The sequence below is a fragment of the Trematomus bernacchii genome, unplaced genomic scaffold (genome assembly GCF_902827165.1).
Source record: "Trematomus bernacchii unplaced genomic scaffold, fTreBer1.1, whole genome shotgun sequence".
Lineage (NCBI taxonomy): Eukaryota > Metazoa > Chordata > Actinopteri > Perciformes > Nototheniidae > Trematomus > Trematomus bernacchii.
The window spans coordinates 3,817,328-3,840,042 of record NW_022987720.1 but is presented as its reverse complement, the minus strand read 5'-3'; the positions used below and the strand labels follow the sequence as shown (position 1 = coordinate 3,840,042).

At 38.1% G+C, this 22,715-nt stretch overlaps 2 protein-coding genes across 2 annotated transcripts in view; one reads left to right on the top strand and one right to left on the bottom strand.

Annotated features, from left to right (window-relative positions):
* Positions 1-7,099, bottom strand: part of fig4a (FIG4 phosphoinositide 5-phosphatase a) — a 43,618-nt gene extending 36,519 nt beyond the window's left edge. The window contains exons 1-4 of the mRNA XM_034143498.1: positions 6,905-7,099; positions 6,630-6,744; positions 4,369-4,467; positions 3,287-3,410 (exon numbers count right to left, since the gene is read on the bottom strand). Coding sequence (XP_033999389.1) covers positions 3,287-3,410; positions 4,369-4,467; positions 6,630-6,695 — 289 coding nt within the window. The 5' untranslated portion in view covers positions 6,696-6,744; positions 6,905-7,099. The remainder of the gene's footprint in view (positions 1-3,286; positions 3,411-4,368; positions 4,468-6,629; positions 6,745-6,904) is intronic.
* A 335-nt stretch (positions 7,100-7,434) lies between these two features.
* On the top strand, positions 7,435-18,841 carry ak9 (adenylate kinase 9). The gene is made up of 35 exons (XM_034143737.1): positions 7,435-7,485; positions 7,607-7,698; positions 7,965-8,028; positions 8,108-8,160; positions 8,283-8,379; positions 8,485-8,597; positions 8,732-8,872; positions 8,971-9,093; positions 9,358-9,432; positions 9,677-9,778; positions 9,881-10,020; positions 10,120-10,430; positions 10,794-10,912; positions 11,152-11,299; positions 11,403-11,499; positions 11,586-11,674; positions 11,932-12,120; positions 12,298-12,434; positions 12,574-12,777; positions 12,868-13,143; positions 13,230-13,351; positions 13,724-13,943; positions 14,046-14,099; positions 14,180-14,398; positions 14,608-14,826; positions 15,335-15,551; positions 15,644-15,845; positions 16,006-16,152; positions 16,286-16,503; positions 16,608-16,804; positions 16,961-17,130; positions 17,905-18,003; positions 18,170-18,272; positions 18,373-18,487; positions 18,633-18,841. The coding sequence occupies exons 1-35, from the start codon at positions 7,470-7,472 to the stop codon at positions 18,839-18,841; spliced, it is 5,097 nt and encodes a 1,698-aa protein (XP_033999628.1). The 5' UTR covers positions 7,435-7,469.
* Positions 18,842-22,715: the final 3,874 nt, after the last annotated feature.

The window sequence follows — 22,715 nt, the reverse complement described above, 5'->3', positions numbered from 1 at the left end:
GTTAATGTGGACTGTCTTCCAGAGAAACAGTCTGGACACAAGATAACAGCCTATGGTCATGACATAACTTGAGTAATTTATATTACACAAGTGACTTTTGAAAGGTCAACCTTTCTGCTGCCAGCAAATCATCTACAACAGCTTTGACAATAAAAACAAGAGAACACCTTCATTTGCAGAGATGAATCATGAGTGTGTGTGTGTCATACTCTACTTCAATATATATTATCTATCTGTTCCAAACCATGAAGTCTTACATAATTGGAATCGACCAAGAAAGTATCACGTAACATAGTAAAGGACTTTCAGCTTTTGATGAGGTCTCTTTGTTGACATTCAGTGCATGGGGATGGTTGAGTGGTTTTTTAATAGCCTGAATATTAATAGTAATATTAGCCCCATCAAGGCAACAAGCTTATGTAATTGAGCATGCAACACACACCTTCTTTATTGTGTGTCACAGATGCAATTTTGCAAGTGAATAAGATGTCCTTGAATTAGATATCATTTGAATCACAGATGCTCTATCATTGTGCTGAGAGATTACTAGTGAAATAAATGATGGTAATATGTTGCAGCTCACAAACAGAATAAAGGCGCATGCAGTGTGATGTAAATCGGTGGACAAAGAAACAACCAATTACATAAACTAATAAATAAGCTCAAACACATGGCTCAACATTATGTCATCAAATATTATGCTTGTACATTTTGATCAACATCTTCAATTAGTGGAACAGTGTTGAGTAGATTATGCATCAAATTGACAGTTTGTGCTCCAGTATAACAAGAAGTGATAAAGAAAATAAAACTGATGATTTTTCATGTGAAAGGTACATTTACTAGTAACTGGGATTACTACTCAGCGTATGGTTTCCACCGGTGAATAGCAAGCTCCACATCCCACCAGGCTTAAAATGGACTCTCCACTGGGAGTAAGTCTCAACAACAAATAATGAAGATGTTTTATAAACTAAAGTGTGTTACACAAGTAGCAAACTTCTATATGGATTTACTTTACTTTACTGTTGCGTAATAAATAAATGCTCTTTGTGACCCAAGCCAAGTTCCCATCATGTCTTGAGGTGTCTTAAAATGCTAAATTGGGCATCTTTCTTATTCTAATTCCCACACTCATGCTATACTGTACATTGTGTAAGTTACTGAATAACATTTTTAGCCATAATACTTAGGTTTCCACAAAGTTTATAACGAGCAATGAAAAGCAGTATGGTCAATTTACAAAAAAACACATAATGTGGCTTTATAGCATTGTTTTATATACAGTTTTGACTTGACTGAAACCTATTTAAAAATAAATCCATATTAATTCAATCCAAGTGCTTAAACGATTCCTCCTTTGCAGACTTTAACATATTAAATATGAACTGAGAGTGGCTAGTGAGGGTAAATCGGAAGGATTTACACTAATTATGGGTTTGTGTTCAAATGTTCCATTATGAGGTATCTTTCACGGTGCACTAACAATAAATGAACCTTGTGAACTATAGCCTTGAACTTAATATTACTTTTTTTAATTGTGGCTTTTGTGTGTCTTTCTGGCAGAGATGGGTCAGACTGGCAAAATGGCACATTCTACTTGCAGTAATGGTAGTTGCTATACAGTAATATAGTAGTGCCAGAAATAGGGTCTCTCAGGAAAGACTGTAGCCACATGGCTGAGACACTTTTATTCCATATGACGCAGGGCCTTTGGCAAATAGCGGAAGTGCCTTGCCCTTGCCGATAAACACACACACAAAATGAACGGTAAAGTTGAATTCAAGACTGTTGCATTAGTATTTTATTTTTAGCCGAACTACCAGTGTGGCTAATGGAGGGCTAGGTCAGTCAGTGTGTCCACCACTTTGGTAGACTGTGATTGCCATTACCTTTTTACAGACATTTATGCTCTCCCAAGGAAGAAACCGCAGAACTTTAGTATGCCCCTGACTTTTTCTTGAGTGATTTTAACATTATTCTTTAGGTTTTGGGGCCCATTTATTTGTGTATTCTCTTTCTTTCTTTTGTTCTTCTCCTTTTTGTTCATGCATTTTGTACTCATTAACTCAGTTACCAATATGCGTATATTAGATTTGATTTTCTCTTGTCTTTTTTCATTCTTGCTGCCTGGCTCCAGTTAGAGTTAGAGGAGTTCACATGTGATTGTTGGGCTAAAATGTTGTTTCCATTATCTGAATAAACAATTGATTGATTTTTTTTTTTTTTTTTAATCAGGGTCATTTTGGGTGAGAAAAAGTGCAGAAATATAAAAATATGAAAGCCTGGTTCTTATTTCACCAATAAGGTTCTCAATAACACAAAATGTAGGTCATGACTTAATGACATAATCGAACAGCTCAGTCACACCAATTACTCTGTAGAAAGCCACTGGGGCGGGCTGTACAGAGTGTGATCAGTTGCACACACTTCTCAGGTAACAAACCTTGACTTGGAGCAGACAGGTAGAACGAGTTGACCTACAAAATAAAGCTTTAAATAAACCTAAGCATTGAGAGTGGAACAGAGTCTGTAGGGCAATGACCAAAGTGATGACAAAGAGGCAAATAGGAGATGAGCAATTTTTCCTTTCAAAACAAATTAAGACTGATGTATGATACTGTAATTCAACAGTTTTTCCAAAGCTATTAACAGGTTTCAAATGAAATGTCTTAACAGAAGTGTTGAAAATAAAAAGTGTTATATGTGATAAGATATTTATGTAGCCCACTTGGAAATAAGAGGGTATTTTATGTTGTTGTTTTGAACAACAGAAAAATACACTTTTGAGCCCAAGTAAAACAGATCATAATAATATAAGTTATTTAAAAGAAAATAACATAAAATATGTTTTAAATAAGCACTGTTTATCACCAATGTGTTTTTAAAATAACTCTTTCAAATAATATTTGTTATTTAATTTGACATGACCTTCAACAAAAGGCAAGGGAAAGCACTGACATGTGAAAAAGGCTTCTTGTTATTTCTGAATACCCCATCAATGGTTATGATTTGAACCCTGAAAATTGAATACATTGAAAAAAAACACATTATAAGCTTCACAAAGGCAGTAGTTGTAGAGGGGCTAAATTGTAGTGAAATACAATGCACTGCCAGGTGTTTCTTTTATTTAGTTTTTCCCCAGTGTCCAGCACTTATTGTACACCTAACCAGGACGATACACAAAGAAGAACCAATGCTATAAATGAGGTATTTGTTGCCATAAATTGTCTTGGAAGCGCTGTTGCTATGACTGTGAAGTAGAGGGTCGGGGGATTGTACTCACCCACAATCCCAAAGGCTGAGACAGCTCTGGACAGGCCCGAGGACCCCTTTTGGCCGATCTTGGTGCGGTTGCCCAGGTCCAGGCGGCCAAGCAACTCTCGAACCTCTTGCTGGCTGTACACATGCTACAAACAAACACATAAACAAATACACACATAAAGCATTTGTAATTACAAGTGTTACTGGCTCTGAATTAAGTTTGTGGTTCCTCTCCATTTTAAGTAAATCACGAGCAGGCCTTGTACAATCAATGATCCCACATTTTCTAGAAGATTGATCCTAAGAGATGCAATTAAGTCACATATAGATTAACCAAATGATTCCTGTAATATTGCACTAATTAAACAACATCTGTGTTATAAAAATAATATAATAATTATAATTCTAGCACAAGTGCAACAGAAACATTAACTATACATGCACTATACTAAAAAAACGAAATGTATTTGTGTATGTTTTTTATATGGAACTAAATGCATTCATCTGCAATATGCAATGAGTCATATGAATGCAAAACAAAATAAGTTATTTGACATTCAGCTAGCCATATAATCTTTATCCATCTCAGTAATGCAAAGGGTTCTATGCATGCACCCTGTTCATTATGAGTGCTAGCTTTCCACACATGAACTGAGAGAGAGTGATAGACGAGGCTGCGTTTTGAACCTGCTCACCTCGACTACTCAATCACAATCTCAAGCTTCCACACACTGTTTATAAAACACTCTGCTATGCCAATCAAATGCAAACTAACAGGGTTTCTGTAGGTCAGTATTATATCTGCAGCAATGAGAGCATGGGGTGATGGATATTTATTCATGGATGCTTCATAATAACAAACACATCAAAATTATAATCACCGAACAACACGAATAAACAAATCAAATCTCAGCTCATAGATCCTGGTAATGAGTTGTAGAAAAGAAAAGGAGAAGCATGCAGCATTAATCAACTTTTCTGTCATCCATAATACACTTGGGAAAGGCTGAGTGATTGTACAATTGTACCTCAAGCGTGCTGTACTGTATTACATAAGCATATACATTAGCACTGTGCTAATTCTGGTGGAAACACAGCACTTACCTTATCATCAATTAGGACCAGGTCCTTGGGTTCTGTGCGGTCAATCTTCAGGACTCTGTGTTTGGTCTGGGCCTGATTGGTCCCTACCAAAAAATACCTCTGAAAAGAGAAACATGAATGCGTGAATTCACTATAACTACGATAAATTATTGCAGAGCTGATGTTTGCCATATAGCCTACCTACAGCAGCTGCTTCTCGGAACATTGAACAAAATATGTTTTTACATATGTTATTACAAACCATTCTTTAGGCCTTTTTTTCCTATAATGTTCAGCATTTTCTCTCTACAACGAGCCACCCAGGTTGAAATTAATGTTTAAAAAGCCTGTGAAATTATATATAAAAGGACTCCAAGATAGATACGCATCATATAATAATATATGAGAAAATATACCATGATTATAGCAACTACATTTGTGAAAACATTTGGGAACATATTTGATCATAGGGCTACATTCTAATATGTTCAATCTTGATATTTGTGTCTTACTAGTGTATGACTTTCTGAAGTCATTATTTTTCTCACACTTTGTCTGTTGGATAGCTTATGATTTGCTGTCCTCTAAAGAACATTAAATTCTGTATTGATATGTGTTAGCACAGTCTGCAACGATACACCATGTATCAGTACAGTCTGCAACCATTAAAGCCATTTTGTCCTGTTCCCACTATCCTATGGAACCCTCTTTATCCAGAATAGTTAGACAGTCAGTTTGTCCACTGTTAAATAAAATGGGCTGACAAGAGGTGCACTAAGAAATGATGATAGCTCAACTGTGACAAATGTTTTCCTATTACCGTCTCATGTTTGCGACCATTGATAAGCCATCAATCACACCATTATACCACATCATTATTTAACCCTTCTATCATTTTAAGTTGTTGAAACCTTTTATGAAAAAGGGATTGGCCAACAAAACAACAGCAAATTAGAAAAGAGGGAAAGCAGGATACATTTTAACTTGTCAGAAACTAAATAAATATTTGGAGGTCATTTTGTCTTTCAAAAATGTGATAATCATTCGGACTGTCAAGAGTCTCTAGACCCTATAATTGACACTATTAAAGTCATGGGAAATCAAAGTAGACTCAAGTATACTAGCAAGCAAATATGTTGCTGCCATCTAGTGTTTGCTGACAGGTGATTACACTCAAAGGTAAGACTTGCATCTTTAAAAATGAATTGCTCTTTTGGCAGAAAGTAAAACATCAATATTTAGAGAGAGGCTTAAGAAGAACCACCTACGTTGGAAGATTGGTACAGGATACTTTTTAAAATAGTTTAAATATAAAAAACTTTAAGGATACAAAAGACAAATTCTAACACATTTGTAATAAACGGATCAAATGTATTACCCTAATGCAAGCTTATGCTCCTTTCCTCTTCTTGATGGTAAAATATACATGTAAGCTCCCCTGGTTCTCATGTTTATAAATACTTTTGTATAGGGTTTGGGAAGACTGTAACAAAGTTGTCATACGAAAATAGCTGGCATATGGAGTCAGAAACACACATAAATATGTAGGCTGCATACATGCAAATGTGTTGGTGTTGTGTGTAGTTGTGTTAAACCAGTATAAGTACAAATACATATATGCATGTGTATTCAAAAAACAAAAAGGTATTATACACTCTGCAATATAACCTTTTCCAAAAAGCTACAAAAAAATGCAATCATGTCTGTATTACATCAGTGAAATAACGTCATCCATCACTAGAGTCCACATTTTCAGCAGGATCGATAGATTCCTATAACAAGTGATGAATGTCTGGTTGTTTGAGCAATTTAAACATCCAAATGTCCAGAATAGTGTCTGTCCTAATGAATAACTGTGCAACAGTGTCCTTAGCAAGGCCTCCCATCAGAGATGGGAATGACTGTGGTTGTGCTGGGTTGTTCCTAACCCCAGCTCGTGCTTCTACAGGATGAAACATGAGGGGGACTAACTGGGGTTAGGTAGTTCAAAGGACAAATGTGTAGACCTGAATGATTAAAAAGAGTGAAGCTGCACATTAGGAAGTGGCGTGTTAGGGTAACAATCCTTTGACCAACACATTTTCACATTCAGCTCTTGGTTTATGTTCTAACATTATCAGGAAGCACCAAGAGACGGAAACACTTGATGGACATGTGATGTAATTTAGAGAGATGTTGTTGTTGGCTACTAGCAGGTGTAACCAAAGAACAGACTGATCAGACATTTAGCAAGTCATGAGGAAACAGTGATAAACACAGCATAGAGATCATGACAGACTTACAGCTCTGGTTTCATACAGAACCATCTTCTGGATCCCACTGATCGAGGTAGCCGCCGACTGAGGCATTGTTATCCCTGTTTTCTCCAATCACAATCCAGGAGGAACAACTGAAGAGCTGCAAGGCAAAGGAAACCGAATATAAAACTACACTTGCTTCACTTCATAAAATACAAAAGAGACAATGTGTACACAAGTAAACCTCATACTGCCAGCCACTGTATGTATCATATTTTCGAGCTGTTTTGTGGCTAAGTGGCGTGTCACTCAGTACTCACCAACTAATCTAGCTAGCTAAGTAGTTGCGTTCGCCACAAATCCTCGCCAGATAAGATGACAAACACGCATACCCTCTGGTAGAACATATAACTATTTTAAAGGTTTTTAGTTCGTTAATTTGTAATGTAAACTCCAATATTTACGGCTAGCACATAAGAGAACATGAGTTGTTTGAGTCAGGTGACTGTCGTGACATAGTTCAGTCAACTGATACGGTGGCCCGCAGAGTAACAAATACTTAAATGTCTGAAAATGCGATTATTAAATGAAAGTCCTCGTTTTTGCCTTTGTGTTGTTCAATGCGCAGATAGCACCTACTTGTTTATAAATGTTTCTAACTGTAAATACACAAACCCCTAAATCGACAAAACGTACTTTGAAGTAACCATAAAGTAGCTAGCATTAGCTCCTTACAATGTAGAAAGTCAACCCCCCTTCTCCCAAGTAGTTTGTTAACGGTTACTAGGGTTACCGACCGTTGACTATTAACCTTGGATAGCAAACGTAAAAGGTAATGTAGATGATACAAGTTTAAACAGATAAACAGGAAAAGTGGATATCAGAATGCCACAAAAACATGGTAAGTAGCAGCCTCATCTGTCGAAACATGACAGGTTAACGACCCAATATCTAGGTTTAAGGAGAAGCTGACTGTTGTTTATGACTTAATTAACCGTGCATCGATATTTACTACGTTGAAGTTGACCGTCTGGTGGACAACCTGATAGAAGATGAAGCTGAGAGAGAGACACTTCTTGCAAAACCTACCTGCTTTATCATAGTTGGAAGACCGGTAATTTCCCCTTATTTTTACTGACATGCACACAAACACACCAATACTTAAACATACACACACACACACACACACACACACACACACACACACACACACACACACACACACTGACACACACACACACACACACACACACACACACACACACACACACACACACACACACACACACACACACACACACACACACACACACACACACACACACACATACAGTGTCACATAAACCAGTGACTTCAATTATGTGCCTTTCTCTGTGACAGGGTGTTGGCAAATCATCTTTAGCCAGAAGAATAGCAGAATCCTGGAAATGCATCTTGATAGATGGTAAGTACAATTGCTTGATACCATTTCTGGTCTTTGTCCCAAAAGAGTTAAGATATCACCAGCTTTTCTAATATTTCAGATACAGATCTGCTCAACACACACATTATAAATAAAACAAATGAAGGCATAGAGGTAAGTATAACTTTCTCAGTCATAAGACAGAAAGGAAAACTGATCTTTCCAATGTCATGTGTTTTTCATTTACATTTTTGTATGGTCTATAATATGAATCGATTTTCTTCTGACTGTCTTAGCTCTTAAATATCTTATCTGAGGGGAGAAATGTGCCAGAAGACATGGTGCTCCAGCTGCTTCTCACCAGGCTTAACTCAGCAGATGTTGAGCACTATGGTAATGGTGGTCACTAAATGCAAATTGCACATTTTTCACAGCAGCATGTCATTCAAAACCCCATTCTTTGAGCTCTATCACCTGATAACAAGTGTTGTGATACAGGTTATGTCCTGAGCTGCCTGCCATTCATGTCAGAAGAGTGTCTGAAGATTCATGAGCAGCTTGAGCTGATCAAAAACCTCAAGCTTACTCCTGATTTCATCATCAACATCAAGGTTATCCACATGTTTTCTACTTTGAGTTGTTCATGCATGAAGCAACAATTTGTACACATTTTAATAAACCTTTCACTTGTTTTCTGAAAATGTTTTGTATATGAGATTTGTATCACACTTCAATATTCCACCAGTGTGCAGACAAAGACCTTGCCCGACGGCTGTCAGGTCTGAAGCAGCACCCGGAGACAGGGCAGCTGTACAACAGGGATCAGTGGATGCGTGAGGATGTGAACAACGATGAGGAAGGGGAGGATGAGGAGGATGAAAAGCAGGTGTGACTTCAGGGAAAACACTATTATGTTCAAACCTTAAAAAAGAACGTTTTCATAATTTCCTATTACTCAAATATGTTGTTTTTGTTTGCTTGCAGGCAGGGAGTGAAGAACTTCAAAAGGATATTATTGACAACATGGTGTGGACACCCGAGAATTTGGACAAAAATGCTTTACATAGAATCAACATGTACAAAGATACGATGCTCAGACCACTGGAGGTAAGTTAGCCAGGGCTCCCAGTTTTCCCAATGGGTCACATCCATTTCTAACAGAATGTCACTTATCTTTCTTTGATTATGTGCATTTTACAAGATACATTTAAGACAGCTCTGGTGGGGCAACAAGCATTTATTAATGATGTATACCATTAAAGCCTGTCATATCATGTTTTGTTGAAATCAGAACGGTAATGTGTGAGGTATTATCCTAGATATAATTTCTGATAAAAAGAAAACCTGATATAAAATTGATTTCTTTTTAAGGACTACATGACAGAACACAACCCTCTCTACCTGTTGGAGCTGGATGGACAAAACAAATCTGAAGAGCTGCACTTGGTAATACCACAAATGATAAATATATCATCTGCAGCTACAATATCACAAACAAAATAAATAGCAAGAACAAATATGCATATCCATACGCTCTTTTACTGATTGTGTGTTTTTTAATAGCAGGCAATGTCAGTCGGTGCTGTCTTGAATCTGAGTTTGTAAAGTGCCTGTGTTGTGTTTGTCTAAGCATAAATGTCCATGTTGAACTCACCATGTATATTGTTGGCTAAATTGTTTTTGTGTCTAGTCTGTGATGTCGCGTCTTGGATCCATGGCAATCAAGAATGTCTCAATTCCAGTACTCCTCCATCAGGCTGATGATGAAGAAATACCGGAGCAGGTTGACACGGTCCGGCATTGTTGATCATATTCATAATTTAATTTAATTTATTTTATACAATCTACATTTGAGCTATTAACACACGGGCAATAATGACACATGATTTTCCAGGAGGACCTATTTAGAATGATGTCCTCTACCCAGACAGTGGCCCCTGGCTTCAGATGGAGAAGAAGTCGTTGGGGCCAAACTTGTCCTGTTGCTCTGAGTGAAGGCAAGGTCATTCTTGGCAAGCCTGATTTATGTGTGGGGTAAGGGATCTTTTTTAGGCACTAGCCAGTTGGGAATCTACCCAATATCTACAAGAAACACTGTCCATTTCAACCAACTCTCATTTAACTCCTGTGCAGCTTCCAGGACAAAATGTACGTCCTCTCATCTCAGGAGGCTTACCAGAAGTTTTTAAAGAACCCCCGACGGTACTTACTTCCTCCGATGCCAAGGCCCCCTTGCAGAGTTTCTATAATTGGTCCTCCCCTGGCAGGGAAAAGCACTCTATGTAAGCTTTTAGCTCAGCACTACAATGCATTGGTGCTTGATATGGAGGCTTTGGTGCAACCGGTTCTGGCTAAGGTTGAGCAAGAGAGGCTTGATAAAATCAAAGAGGAAACAACACAGGTCGCTCTAGAGAAAATCAAGATGAAGATGGAGCAGAATTCAGGCAAGTTGTGTGCCTTGATACTGAGGTTTTTCGCTATCATCATCATATTTTTTAAACTATTTTACTTACAAATATTATTTCACACATCAGCTCTTGAAAGTATAAATCGTTATTTAAATATTTGTAGTTGTTGAGACTTGTCATGTTAATGTTTTAAATATTTTTATTTCATCAGTTGAAACCAATTCTACTGAAGGTAAGATGATCTTTCTCACATGCAGACAAATAAACATGGATAACTTGTGCATTTTAAAATCTTAATAAGAACTGTACACATCACAATTGGTGGTCTGGTAAATGTGTTGTGTGTTTTGGATCTCAGTTTGAGAGATTAAGTTTGCAAATGTTTTCTGCTGTTCCCAGTGACAGAGGATCATCCAGAGGTACAAGCCTTGGTTCTCACTGCGCTGGAAGAAGCCAAACATATGAGCACATCTCCCTTGAGTCTGTATGGTGAGGTTCTGGAGAAGCGCATAAATGAGGTATGTCATCTCAAACATAGCAGCTGCAATTACAGCTTTTGGTTTTAAACTATGGCCATGCCTTCTTTATATTTCTGTGAATGTTGTCAAATATATTTAAGTTATTTGTAAGAGATATATTTAATATAAATGTTAACCATTAATATAAATGATGTAACGGTTCAAACCATAGCACTAATAATTGATTAAACATCTGAATAAAGTTTGCAGTGGTGTTGTTAATATCTCTGATGTTGCAGATTGAAGAGGCTGGCGCTAGTACGGATGTCAGGACTGGATGGGTGCTTGACAACTTTCCCAAGAACGTGTCCCAAATGAATGCCTTACAGCATGCTGGAATACTGCCAGACCTCCTCTTCTGTCTCAAAGACAGTGATGGCAGTCAGGGTACAAGGCACAGACACAATGCATCACAAACGAGTTTCATTAGACTTGAGTCCATATCAATACCATCAGTGTTTATGTACCATTGCACTTCATTGTTTTACAGTTTTTAAGCGATTGTATGAGGCGAACAAGCAAAGCGTGGACGAAGCATTCGGGACGAGATTGCAGGACGAACAATCTGAGAAGGAGAAACCGGCCTTGTGAGTACAGGTGCATGTCAAGTTTGATGTTTTATCTGAAATGGACTGTTCATGCAGCTTTTGTTCTTCATTTCTCTCAATGTTAGAACCAATAAACAGCCAGAAGAGGAAGAGGCCATGCCTGCAGGGCTGCAAACACATCTAGAGACAGTTAGTGAAGGCACTGAAGGTATCATACATCTGTCTGCGAAGCCTACATTCACAAAGCCTCCCTGAACCTGTAGTTTGGCCAGAACTTTTTCAAAGCATTCATTCATTTCCTTTGTAGAAAGTCCTGAACAACCTGACATCACCAGCCCTGCAAATACTGAAATAGTCAAAAAGGAAGGTGAGGCACTTTTATTATATTGTGTTATGTCAAACCCCATCGACCTTATTGTATTTAAGCGCATTGACGTAAAACACACTTTTGTTCTTCAACTCCTTCTCCTTTTTGTGTTGCTCATTGGGACTCAGGTTATCCAGATGGCCCTGATGTGAATGACTACAAAATGAAACTCAATCAGTTTTTGTCCGAATGGAACCAAATGCAGTCCGCTTCAACTGTCACCCACTCAGTACTAGAGATAGGTGACAAAAGCCCTGAGGACCTGCTTCAAGAAATTGTGCTTCAAATGGAGAGTAAGTGTTATGAAATTCCTAAATGTTTCAAGTAGATTAACTATAAATATCATTTACTTTAAATAGATTTTGGATTTTGAAGGATTTGACCCATAAGGTGAATTATACGACTAACAGATGCCAAGTTTGATAAGAAAAACTCCTAATTTAGTCTGGTTTATGCACAATATTTTTCAGAACCCTTTGAGTATGTGTCCTGTGAACTATCAGCAATGGACCTGGAAAAGGAGGCAGAAGATATGGAGGCCTTAGCTGAGCTGGAGAGAGCCGACGAAGGAAGCAGTGACAATGACGCAGCAGAGGATGAGGATGAAGTCAGTTCACACAGATGTCTTTTTTGACTTTAAAATTGAAGATGCTGAAGATACAGGCTAGTTTTACTGCTTTGTTGTTGATTGATAATATAAACAAATATTTAACAGTATACTGTATCCTTCCTCTCAATCATAGCAGGCGGACACAACAGTCAAGAGATTATTAGGCGATTCCCTTCATTTCTGCCCAGTGGCCTTGAAGAACTCCAACATCCTGTTGCCATGTACGGATGAAATTGCAGCCAAGTACCGCGATAAGACCTTCTACTTCTCAAACGAAGAAGCCAGGGACTACTTTCTTCAAAACCCTGCTAATTTTGTTGCACAGACGTCGCCACTCAAGGTACAAGCTGACATAAAAATGGAAGAAAAAGTCATTGTAAGAGAATACAAAAAAGATCCCTAACAAGTTTATTATGTTCTTCTCTCTAAGCCTCCTGCCCCGCGGATCTTTTTGCTTGGCACGAGAGGTTCAGGCAAGACCAGTAATGGTGAGTGGCTCGCCCAGCAGCTTGGCCTCTTCCATATTCAGTTCAGGGAGCAACTCCAAATGCTCATTAAGGCCAAGACAAAGAAGCCTGTACTTTATGCGGATGAGAAAGAGTCTTCAGAAGAATCTCCTGAGGACTTGGAAGCACTCATAGAGGAGGCCAGAGGGGAGCATGAGAAGGAGACAGAGGAGACCTCCATCAACGAGAATGACATTGAGGTCGGCTGCTTTCCCTGTCGCACGATTTCCAGTAGTACTGAGCCTAAATTGTGGTGATTATTGTATATTTGCTTTTGTGTGTACAGCCGGAAGTGGTCCTTACTGAGGAGGAAAAAGACATCAAAGCCTATCTCTCTGAAGGAGATCCATTACCTTTACAGATCTTGGACACAGTTATTGCACCGTACTGGAAACAGGAACCATACAAGTAGGTGCACACACTCTCTCACACACACACACACACACACACACACACACACACACACACACACACACACACACACACACACACACACACACACACACACACACACACACACACACACACACACACACACACACACACACACACACACACACGATTGTTCGATTACATCATTGTATATTGTTTGTTTAATCTCCGTGGTTGCTGGTGCTTGCTTCCTATTTACTGTTACTAATGCAATGTACATTAATAGTTACTTTCTACAAAAAGAAGAAAAAGTGTGCTTCCCAAACAAGAAATAAATAATCTCTTAAATGTGTTGCACACCAGACACAACAAGGTATTTTTGGACCCAAACATTCTCCACTTCTACAGGTCTACAGGTTTTATTTTGGAAGGCTTCCCTTTCGATTCTGATGAGGTGCAGTACATGTCACAGCGCCAGCTTTTCCCTGACCTTGTCGTAATAATGTCAGTGGACATCACGGACGTTCAAAAACGCCTGTTGCCGACATACCTGGAGAGCTGGTGCGAGCGCCGCAACCACCGTGAAGCACAGCTGAATCTACTTCGGGATTTACGTAAAAAGAGCCGGGTAAGCAAGTGATCACTAGATACAATATCATTATTCTGTTAAGTTCAATATGAAGCATAATTCCTCCAGTCTGTCCTGATAATGACCTCCTCTCTGGCACAGGAGGAAAACATTGCCAAAAGAAAGGCTGAACTCACAGAGGCGGCCAAATCAAAGGTAAGAAAACGAATTATAGCCACCATCATCCCCCTATCCATCATGGGTTAACCCCTTTCTTTCTGTCTCTTACTCATCAGTCCAGAAATGATGAGGAGGAAGAAAACGAAGAAGAGGATGGAGATGCAGGCAACATAGAGGATGAGATAGAGGCCACGCTTGAAGAGGAGTTTCCTTTAGAAGAAGATAACGAAGACATGGAGGAGAATGGGGAGACTCAGGAGGCAGCGTCTGAGAGGCTGGAGATGGAGATAGCAGAGCGCTATATGACAGATGAAACCGGCCTCGCTACTGTAACGGTACAAAAACACAATTGAGGAAATTAACTAGACAAACAAATGCTCATCATTGAGTATTATGGCTAACTGTGACTACAACAAGTGACATTTTGTACATGAAGAACATTTCAAGTTGGACGAAATGTGACATTATTTGCACGTTATAATACGTTACCATATTGTACTTTACTTATGCTCATGTCTTTTGCTTTGTGCTTTTCTAACGTCAGGAGCTCTTGAGTGAACTAAACATTCCCAAAGTGTCAATTAGTGCATCTCGAAAGCTCCGGATCGTGCGACAACAAATGCTCCAGAAAATCCAACCGCTGCTGACCAACAGGGAGTCACTCTTCCAAAAATGTCAACCCATCTTATACAGCCTGGCACATAAGCTGTTGCTCTCCTCTTATAAGCTCCACAGTGCCTTTGGCTGCTGGGATCCCATAAAGGTAGGAGTCATTTGAGAATTGCCCCTCCAGGTTAGACTTGCTCCGACTCTGCCTGTTTTTAAATCTCGTTTAAAAACTCATTTATTTTCCCTTGAATTTACAGACCAGGTGACACTTGTGCTTTTAAATGTGGGTTTTTATCTTACTAGTGTTTTGTATTGTTTTTACGTCATGTAGGAGAGTTATTCAGTCTGTGGCTTCTGATCTGGTTTCATTGTCTCCTGTTTTACATTTGTTTCATGTCCTGTCTGTTTTTTATGTATTTATGCTATGTTTTTATACTGTTGTTGATGTACAGCACTTTGTTCAACTCTGTTGTTTTTAAATGTGCTTTAGAAATAAAGTGGATTGGATTGGACCACTACTCTATGTCCTTCTAGCCATTTTAAAAAAAATACTGGTCCACCTTTTCTCTTTAGTGCTGATATGTTAACCTGCAGAACTGTGTGACATTTCCTATGTATAATTATGACATATTGTTTTTGACACACTTATCCCACTTCTACAGCGATACAAAGAGAAAGATTTGATCCAGCCTCTGCAGTGGCCCCTCAACACTACATATCCCCTGATCTTCCATCAGTATATCTACTTCTTTGCATCTAAGGAGAATCGCAACATATTTATGCTGAACCCCTTGAAATACTTAAGGGAGTCTAAACCCAATCTGTCCCTTCCTGTTAAAATTGCTGTTGTTGGACCACCGAAATCTGGGAAAACCACAGGTAAGGCTTAAGACAGCTGGAAAATCGAGTTGGGTTTATCTTATATACTTAACCGCTTATCTTTTTCTTCTTACTTTGCTTTAATTCTCCAGTGGCAAAGATGTTTGCTCAAAGATATGGCTTGGCCTGCCTGTCTATTGGTGGTGTTATGCGTATGGTGCTTCACAAGCATGAGCACACTGATTTGGCTGTCCAGATGAAAAAGCATCTCTCCCAGGGACTAACTGTGCCTGATGAACTGGCCATTCAGTGTCTGGAGGTGGCGCTCATGAGCTCCGTCTGCAGCACTCTTGGGTAAATCAAGGCCGGGGCTGGGGGAAGTACATTCATAAACTCAAGGTCCTAACGTTTACCTTAACATAACAATACAAAGACTATCTATTCTTACTTTGATCGCTTCTTTGTTATTACCTTTTTATGGTGTTTGTGAATACAATGTTTATTTGCATCTCAGGTATGTGTTTGATGGCTTCCCGAAGACACTTAAGCAGACAGAGCTGATGGGGTCTCGGAGCATCATCCCTATGATAGTGGTTGAGCTGGGGCTGGACACAGTGGAGGTGCTGAAGAGAGGCCTACTGGACAAAATGAAGCCCGACAAGTGAGAGAACACACATCAATTGCAATTATAAATACACACCAGAAACCACAAGTATGACAGCTGTTTTTAAATCACCATCCTTGAAAGTTAATGTGAAAATGCATTCTGTCACACTTCTTTTGTGCAACTGCAGGCCTCACCTGATGCACGACAGCTCAGAGATCCTTCACATTAATAACTCCTGTTACAAGCAGGAGATGGAGCATGTAAGGCAACACTTCCAACAACAATATCAGAACTGGATACTGCTCGATGGCCTGAAGAGCAAATGGTGGATCTGGCAAAGCATTTTAAAGGAGGTCAGCTTCAGCATGAAATATATCCACAGCTACTTGGAGAGAACATGCAGTGGTAAGTACTAAAGGCTTACAGGCATCAGTTCATCAAGGTTGTTTACACCTAAAGTAATATAGCATGTGTTATGTCACAAAACACTTTTTTATTTAATTTTGCAGGGAATGCAGCCTGCATCAACAGACTGTGCATCACGCCCAGGGAGCTGCAGCATCGGCTTGGAGAGTTTGATCAGTACTGCCCTGTCTGCCTGGCTCTATGTCAACACCTGGTGGACCGCTCAGACATCGCAGCCTTAACTCACGCAGCTGAGTACAAGGGAAAGTATTACAAGTTGTGTGGCGAAGACCATTTGGAGGTGAGTGTAGTGGAGTCTGCACAATTAAGTATGGAAAAGGTTTCAGGACCAATTCATCTGACATTTCATTTATTTCCAATTGTGTGTATAATAGAAGGTTTAAGATGCAAAGACATGAGATCATTTTAAGATTTTCCAATGGTCTTTCTCCACCAGCAATTCCTTACAACTCCAGATCAGTTTGTGACTCCACAATGCCCACACCCTCTCCCACAATCCCACCTGCTGCCACAAAAGCTCACTGAGAGCCAGGTGAAGAACAGGTTCCCACAGCAGGTGGAGATGAAGGGCTTCTGCTCGGTAACTTATGTGGATGGAAAGCAAAGGTACTCACCCATATAATGTTCAAATCTAAATATTTCAAGTACGATAAGCTCCTTTTTGTCATGTCTTGAGAATGCATTTCTAAGACACAAAACGATATATGTCAGCCCAAAGGGATTCCTGTGTTTGTAGAGAAATAAACAGGCATGTAGCTGATTATAATCTCACTAGAAACAAGTAATACTTGCATTACTTGCATTTTGAAAGCACAATATGTGTAGGAGCCAAAATGCTTGTTTTGCCGTTACTTATTACTTCTATCATTATCTTCATTTCTGTTTGCTTCACGTTGAATTCTTATTGTTTATCACTTCCGGCAATGGTCACGTGGGTGTGGTTTATTGTTATTTAGGTCACCTGTTGGATGCCGGTTTGGAGGACATGATGTAGGAAGAGGGTGAATTTGCTCCGATACTTTCTGTTGACCGTCAGGTCGGGAGTTGTACAGTACATTGTTTGTTTGCGTTTTATTAAACACTATGGACTATGAATGACTTCGGACTCTTATATGGAACGCGTCACAGCAAAGAGCACATTTTAGCCTCTCAGCGGCATAACTCTTAGGGAGTTTGTGCCGCTACAATATGTAAATAATAATGACAAGAAATATTTAAAAACAAACATTCATAAAACTGCAGTATCGGAGAAAAACTGAATGTAAAACTAAATCCCAACAAACATAACAAATATGTCAAGAGGTTCTTTTTTTGTATCAGATTTCTTATAACAGCCTTTAACTCTTTACCGTACTGCTCTATTAATGTATTTGTCCTCAGGTATGAAGCTCTTGTTCGAGGAAAGATGGAATTTGCTGTTGAATACAGAGAACAAATCTACATTTTTGAGACAAAGCGGAAACAGGACAAGTTTTTGAGGTGCCGATCTATCTCTTTGTAGATTTCACAATTATTCTTTTGATGTTTTCTTTTCCCACTGTTCATTAAGTTGTGCATATATAACAAAAAGACACTGTGGTATTATTTAGCCATTGCAAATAGTCTATTGAGTGAAAATTGGTGTGGATATTTTACCTTTTTTAAGGACTCCTGAAACGTACTGGAACCAGAAGCTGCCCAGTAAAGTTCCTCCTCTTTGTGAACCTGTACCCCTCACCTCCCTTCCAACGTTGGGCTACCTGGAACAGGTCAGACAAGCACTTAAGCACATCATTTGTTAAATATATGTTTTTTAAGTCTGGTTGACATTTATTTGCCCTGCTTTGAGTTGAGTCTGTATTTTTATAGGGTGTGGCAGTATCAGTAATCAAGGCCATGACAGCTGTTGGGTGTCTCAAACCAAAGTATCCCTTCCTCAGTATACAAAGATCATCACTCCTCTATGTGGCCTTATATCTGAAAGGTAGGCAAGACACAAAGGAATTGCTTGAACTTAAAAAGGATAATGTTGTTTCTGATTTGTAATATTTTATTTATCTATGTACTATTGCTCAAAAACCTGCATAGAAATGTATCCAACTAATGAATTATATGTCATATTTGTACAGCTTTTAATCACAAGAGCACAGATTACAGCCGCCAGAAGTACAAAAAGAAGCTGGCCTTGTATGAAGAAAACTGTGCGCTCATTCCCTACCTGACCTCAACGATGAGAGGGAACTACCAGCCTCCCAGTGAACGTCCCCTTGACTTTGAGTTCAAATTGAATAGGTTCCTTGCCTTGGGACACTTGCCGGGTGCCAATAGTGTGCTGTAGCTGTCCCTGCTTTCAAAGCTTGACTATTGCCTGCTATTACATATAGTGGTAGAATTGTGTGACAAAAAGGTCATTTGAAAACCAACTGCTATAAAAGTTTATTTTATTTCTTCATGTTATAAACTATTATTCTCTGTGTCATGGCTGAAAAATATGTTTGGCCTGGCTCATAAACCTTGCTTGTATGTAGCTGGTATACTCTGTCTAGTAGACCTTGTGCATTACTTTTTTTGCCTCACATTTTACAAAACCAAAAAATGAAATTAACAAAAGGATGTCAGTGTTATGAGATCAAGATTAGGTATGGATTTTACAGCAATATATAATATGTGAATACAATGTAAGAGACTCTTAATTAACTGTTAAGATACTTAAATAAAGAATTAAATACAAATATGTCAAAAACGTAGGGTCTTACGTTTGTTATTTTATTGAATGAATTCTCTTTTATGTTGACAGATCGTGTTTTCAGACAGTTTGTAGATTCGTTAAGGTGTGTATGAATGATCCACACCAGACCTGTTTCTGATCCACACTTTGCTCTACCGCTATCTGTATGCTATCTATCTTGCTATCTGTATCTCTATCTCTCTATCTCTCTATCTATCTATCTATCTATCTCTCTCTCTATCTCTCTCTCTATATCTCTATCTTGCTATCTGTATCTCTATCTCTCTATCGCTATCTATATCGCTATCTACCCGCTCTACCGCTCTACCGTAGACCGGAAGTTTACAAGCTTTTTTATTTTTTTATCTTTTTATAAATGTTTTATTGAACATTTTTTAAACATACAAAAGCTCGGTGAGGATATCATCAACTTATCAACATAAGTTCAAGACATTCATTCACAATAAGACAAAAAAAAACATAAATAATACATCCAATAAGAGCCAGGGGGAAAGAAAAAAGCATAAAGGCACAACAACATTTAAGAGGCATTAAGCTTACTTAAAATAATAACCATTTGGAAATGTCATTGCAAATCTTTATAGACAGGTTACAAGATTGTATTTTTCTAAGGGACAGAAAAAAGGACTTGAACTCATTTATGAAACAGGGAAAGGAGGGCTTGCCTCCTCTCCATTTACTACAATGTAAATGGTATTTACCCAAAATAATAATTATATTTACCAAATCAGAAATGGGAGAGTCCAAATTATCAATATAATATAAAATGTGATATATTTTGAAGGCCGGAATATTTGTTAATTTAAGTAACAACCAATGTCTCACATTCGACCAAAACAATTCAGAAAAAGGGCATGAGAAAAATAAATGTTTCAACGATTCATCAGATAAATTACAAAAGGAACATGATTCCACTTCAAATTTAAAGTGGACCTATCATGCTATATTATAATAATATAGTGTAGGACCATACCTATATAAGGCATATTTATACTTTTTCTTTTTCAAAATACCAAACAGATCATGCATTTTAGCCATGCCTCATTTTGCTCAATTTGCACTTTTTTACCCCTGTTTTCGCAAGGGCTGATTATGTGAAAACACCACCACCTACAGGCCTGGCATATGTACTACAGCGTCTCTAGCGCTTTCGAACGGCAATGGCAGTGGCTGTCTCCTCCTGATTGGTGGAGTTGGCCCAATAGCCGTAGCGCCACTGTCCTGACGTCAGGACAGTGTTCAAATCTGGATCAGTTTTTATCAGATCCGTTGCAGCCCCTTTTTTTTAGAGATTTGGGTATGGAGGAAAATAGAGAGGGTTGTGTTTTCTGACACTTGGTGAGTTCCCTGGAACACCGGGGACACATATTCATGTATAAAAGACGTACAAAAGTGCATTTTGCATGATAGGTCCCCTTTAAATCTTGAATTTAAAAAAGTAGAAACCGGGTAGATTTTATGAACAATTTTAAAATGAGTTTCTTTTGCTTTAGGGAAAATAGGCCATTTTATAAAATAAGATAGAGCTTTTTCCATTACAGATAAAGTGTCTAAATCGGTCACTTGAGGAAATAAGCCTCTGTTAAAATTGTGAAAAATGTGGGATTTCAGGGAAGCATTAATAGATTTGTTATTCTTAAGAGTATCGCCAATAATTTCCAAATTAGGTAAAACTGATACAACATTTGAGTACAGTAAAGTATTATGAATCATTCCAATAAGTGGTACAGGAATTGCTTTACAGATTTTGTTATAATCTTTAGCAGTACACGTTATATTGTATTTTGTTGAAAAGGCCAAAAAATCTAGCAGTTTACCATTGCAATCTAGTAAATCATTAACAAACAAAGTACCCCTCTCATGCCAATCACTCCTAAACAAGGATTTTCTGTTTATGATAATCACTCTATTGTTCCATAAAGTAGATCCATGAGGAGAAAAATTGTGGGTAAATATCATCTTCCAATAATGAAGTATCTGCTTATGAAAATTTGACAATTTGGTCGGAATCTTATTAACCTCAAAATCACATTTGAAAAGACAATCAAACCCTCCTAGACGTTTAATTATGGCCTTTGGAATATGGAACCACATGGATTCTGGCTGGGACAAAAAAGCTTTCAACCATTTTATTTTAATTGTTCCAATCATCGATTCAAAGTCTAAAGCTTTAATTCCGCCTTTATCATATTCTTTAACAAGCTGTGACTTTTTAATGTAGTGAGTTTTATTTCTCCACAAGAATTGGAAAATAATTGAGTTGGCTTTTTTTATATTAGCCGAAGAGACAAAACATGAGTGGCATGGATAAATAAGTTTAGATATACCTTCTGCTTTAGTAAGAAGAACTCTGCCAAAAATAGTAAGATCTCTAGTTAACCAACGACTGAGAGATTTCTTCATATCTGTGATACGGTTACACATATTAAGATCTTCTCTCCTGATATAATTTTTAGATAATGTTATTCCCAAATATTTCACCTCAGGTACCACTCTAATAGAGTCAATAGTGGAATCATCACATGAATGGATAGGGAGTAATTCACATTTTGAAAGATTAAGAGATAACCCTGATGCTTTTGAAAAAATTGAAATTGTGTTAAGAGTTTCTTTTACCTTGGATTTATTCTTTAGGAAAATGGATGTGTCATCTGCAAATTGACTAATTTTGAACTCTTTGTCAAAGAGGGTAATGCCTAATATTTTGTGATTCTTTATAATAAGCGTTGTTAATACTTGGGTGGTCAGAATAAATAATTTTGGGGAAATAGGGCAACCCTGTCGAATACCACGTAAAACCTTAAACCTAGGGCTCATTCCAGGGTTCAAAGATACAGAACTATAAATGTCCGAGTAGAGCATCCTAATTATGTTGCAGAAATGTTCACCAAAACCCAGAAATGTCAGAGTTTCCATTAAAAAGGAATGTTCAACAGTATCAAAAGCCTTATAAAAATCCAGAAATAGTACGAGACCTTCAGTATCAATAAACTCCTGGTAATCAAGCATATCCAATATCAGTCTGGTATGGTTATGAATACTTCTGCCCTTTATAAAGGCTGATTGACATTCATCTATTAGTTGATTCAGACCCGAGTTTAACCTGTTAGCATAAACATGTGCTAAAAGTTTGTAATCATTACATAACAGGGTAATTGGTCTCCAATTATCCAACAAAAGATTATTTTTATTTGGTTTTGGAATTAAGGTAATAAGGCCATGTTTCATGGTTGGCGAAAGGTTTCCTGCTGAAATGCAATCTGTGAACGCCTTTATAAAGCATTTCTCGCACATCTGACCAAAAACATTTATAAAACTCTATGGTTAAACCATCCAGCCCTGGTGATTTGCCACCAGACATTTGCAGTAATGCACTATCTAATTCTTCAATTTTTAGTCCATCGTCCATATACTGTTTAAAAGAATCATCTATTGTCTTTTTGAATTCTGTAATTTTATTAAA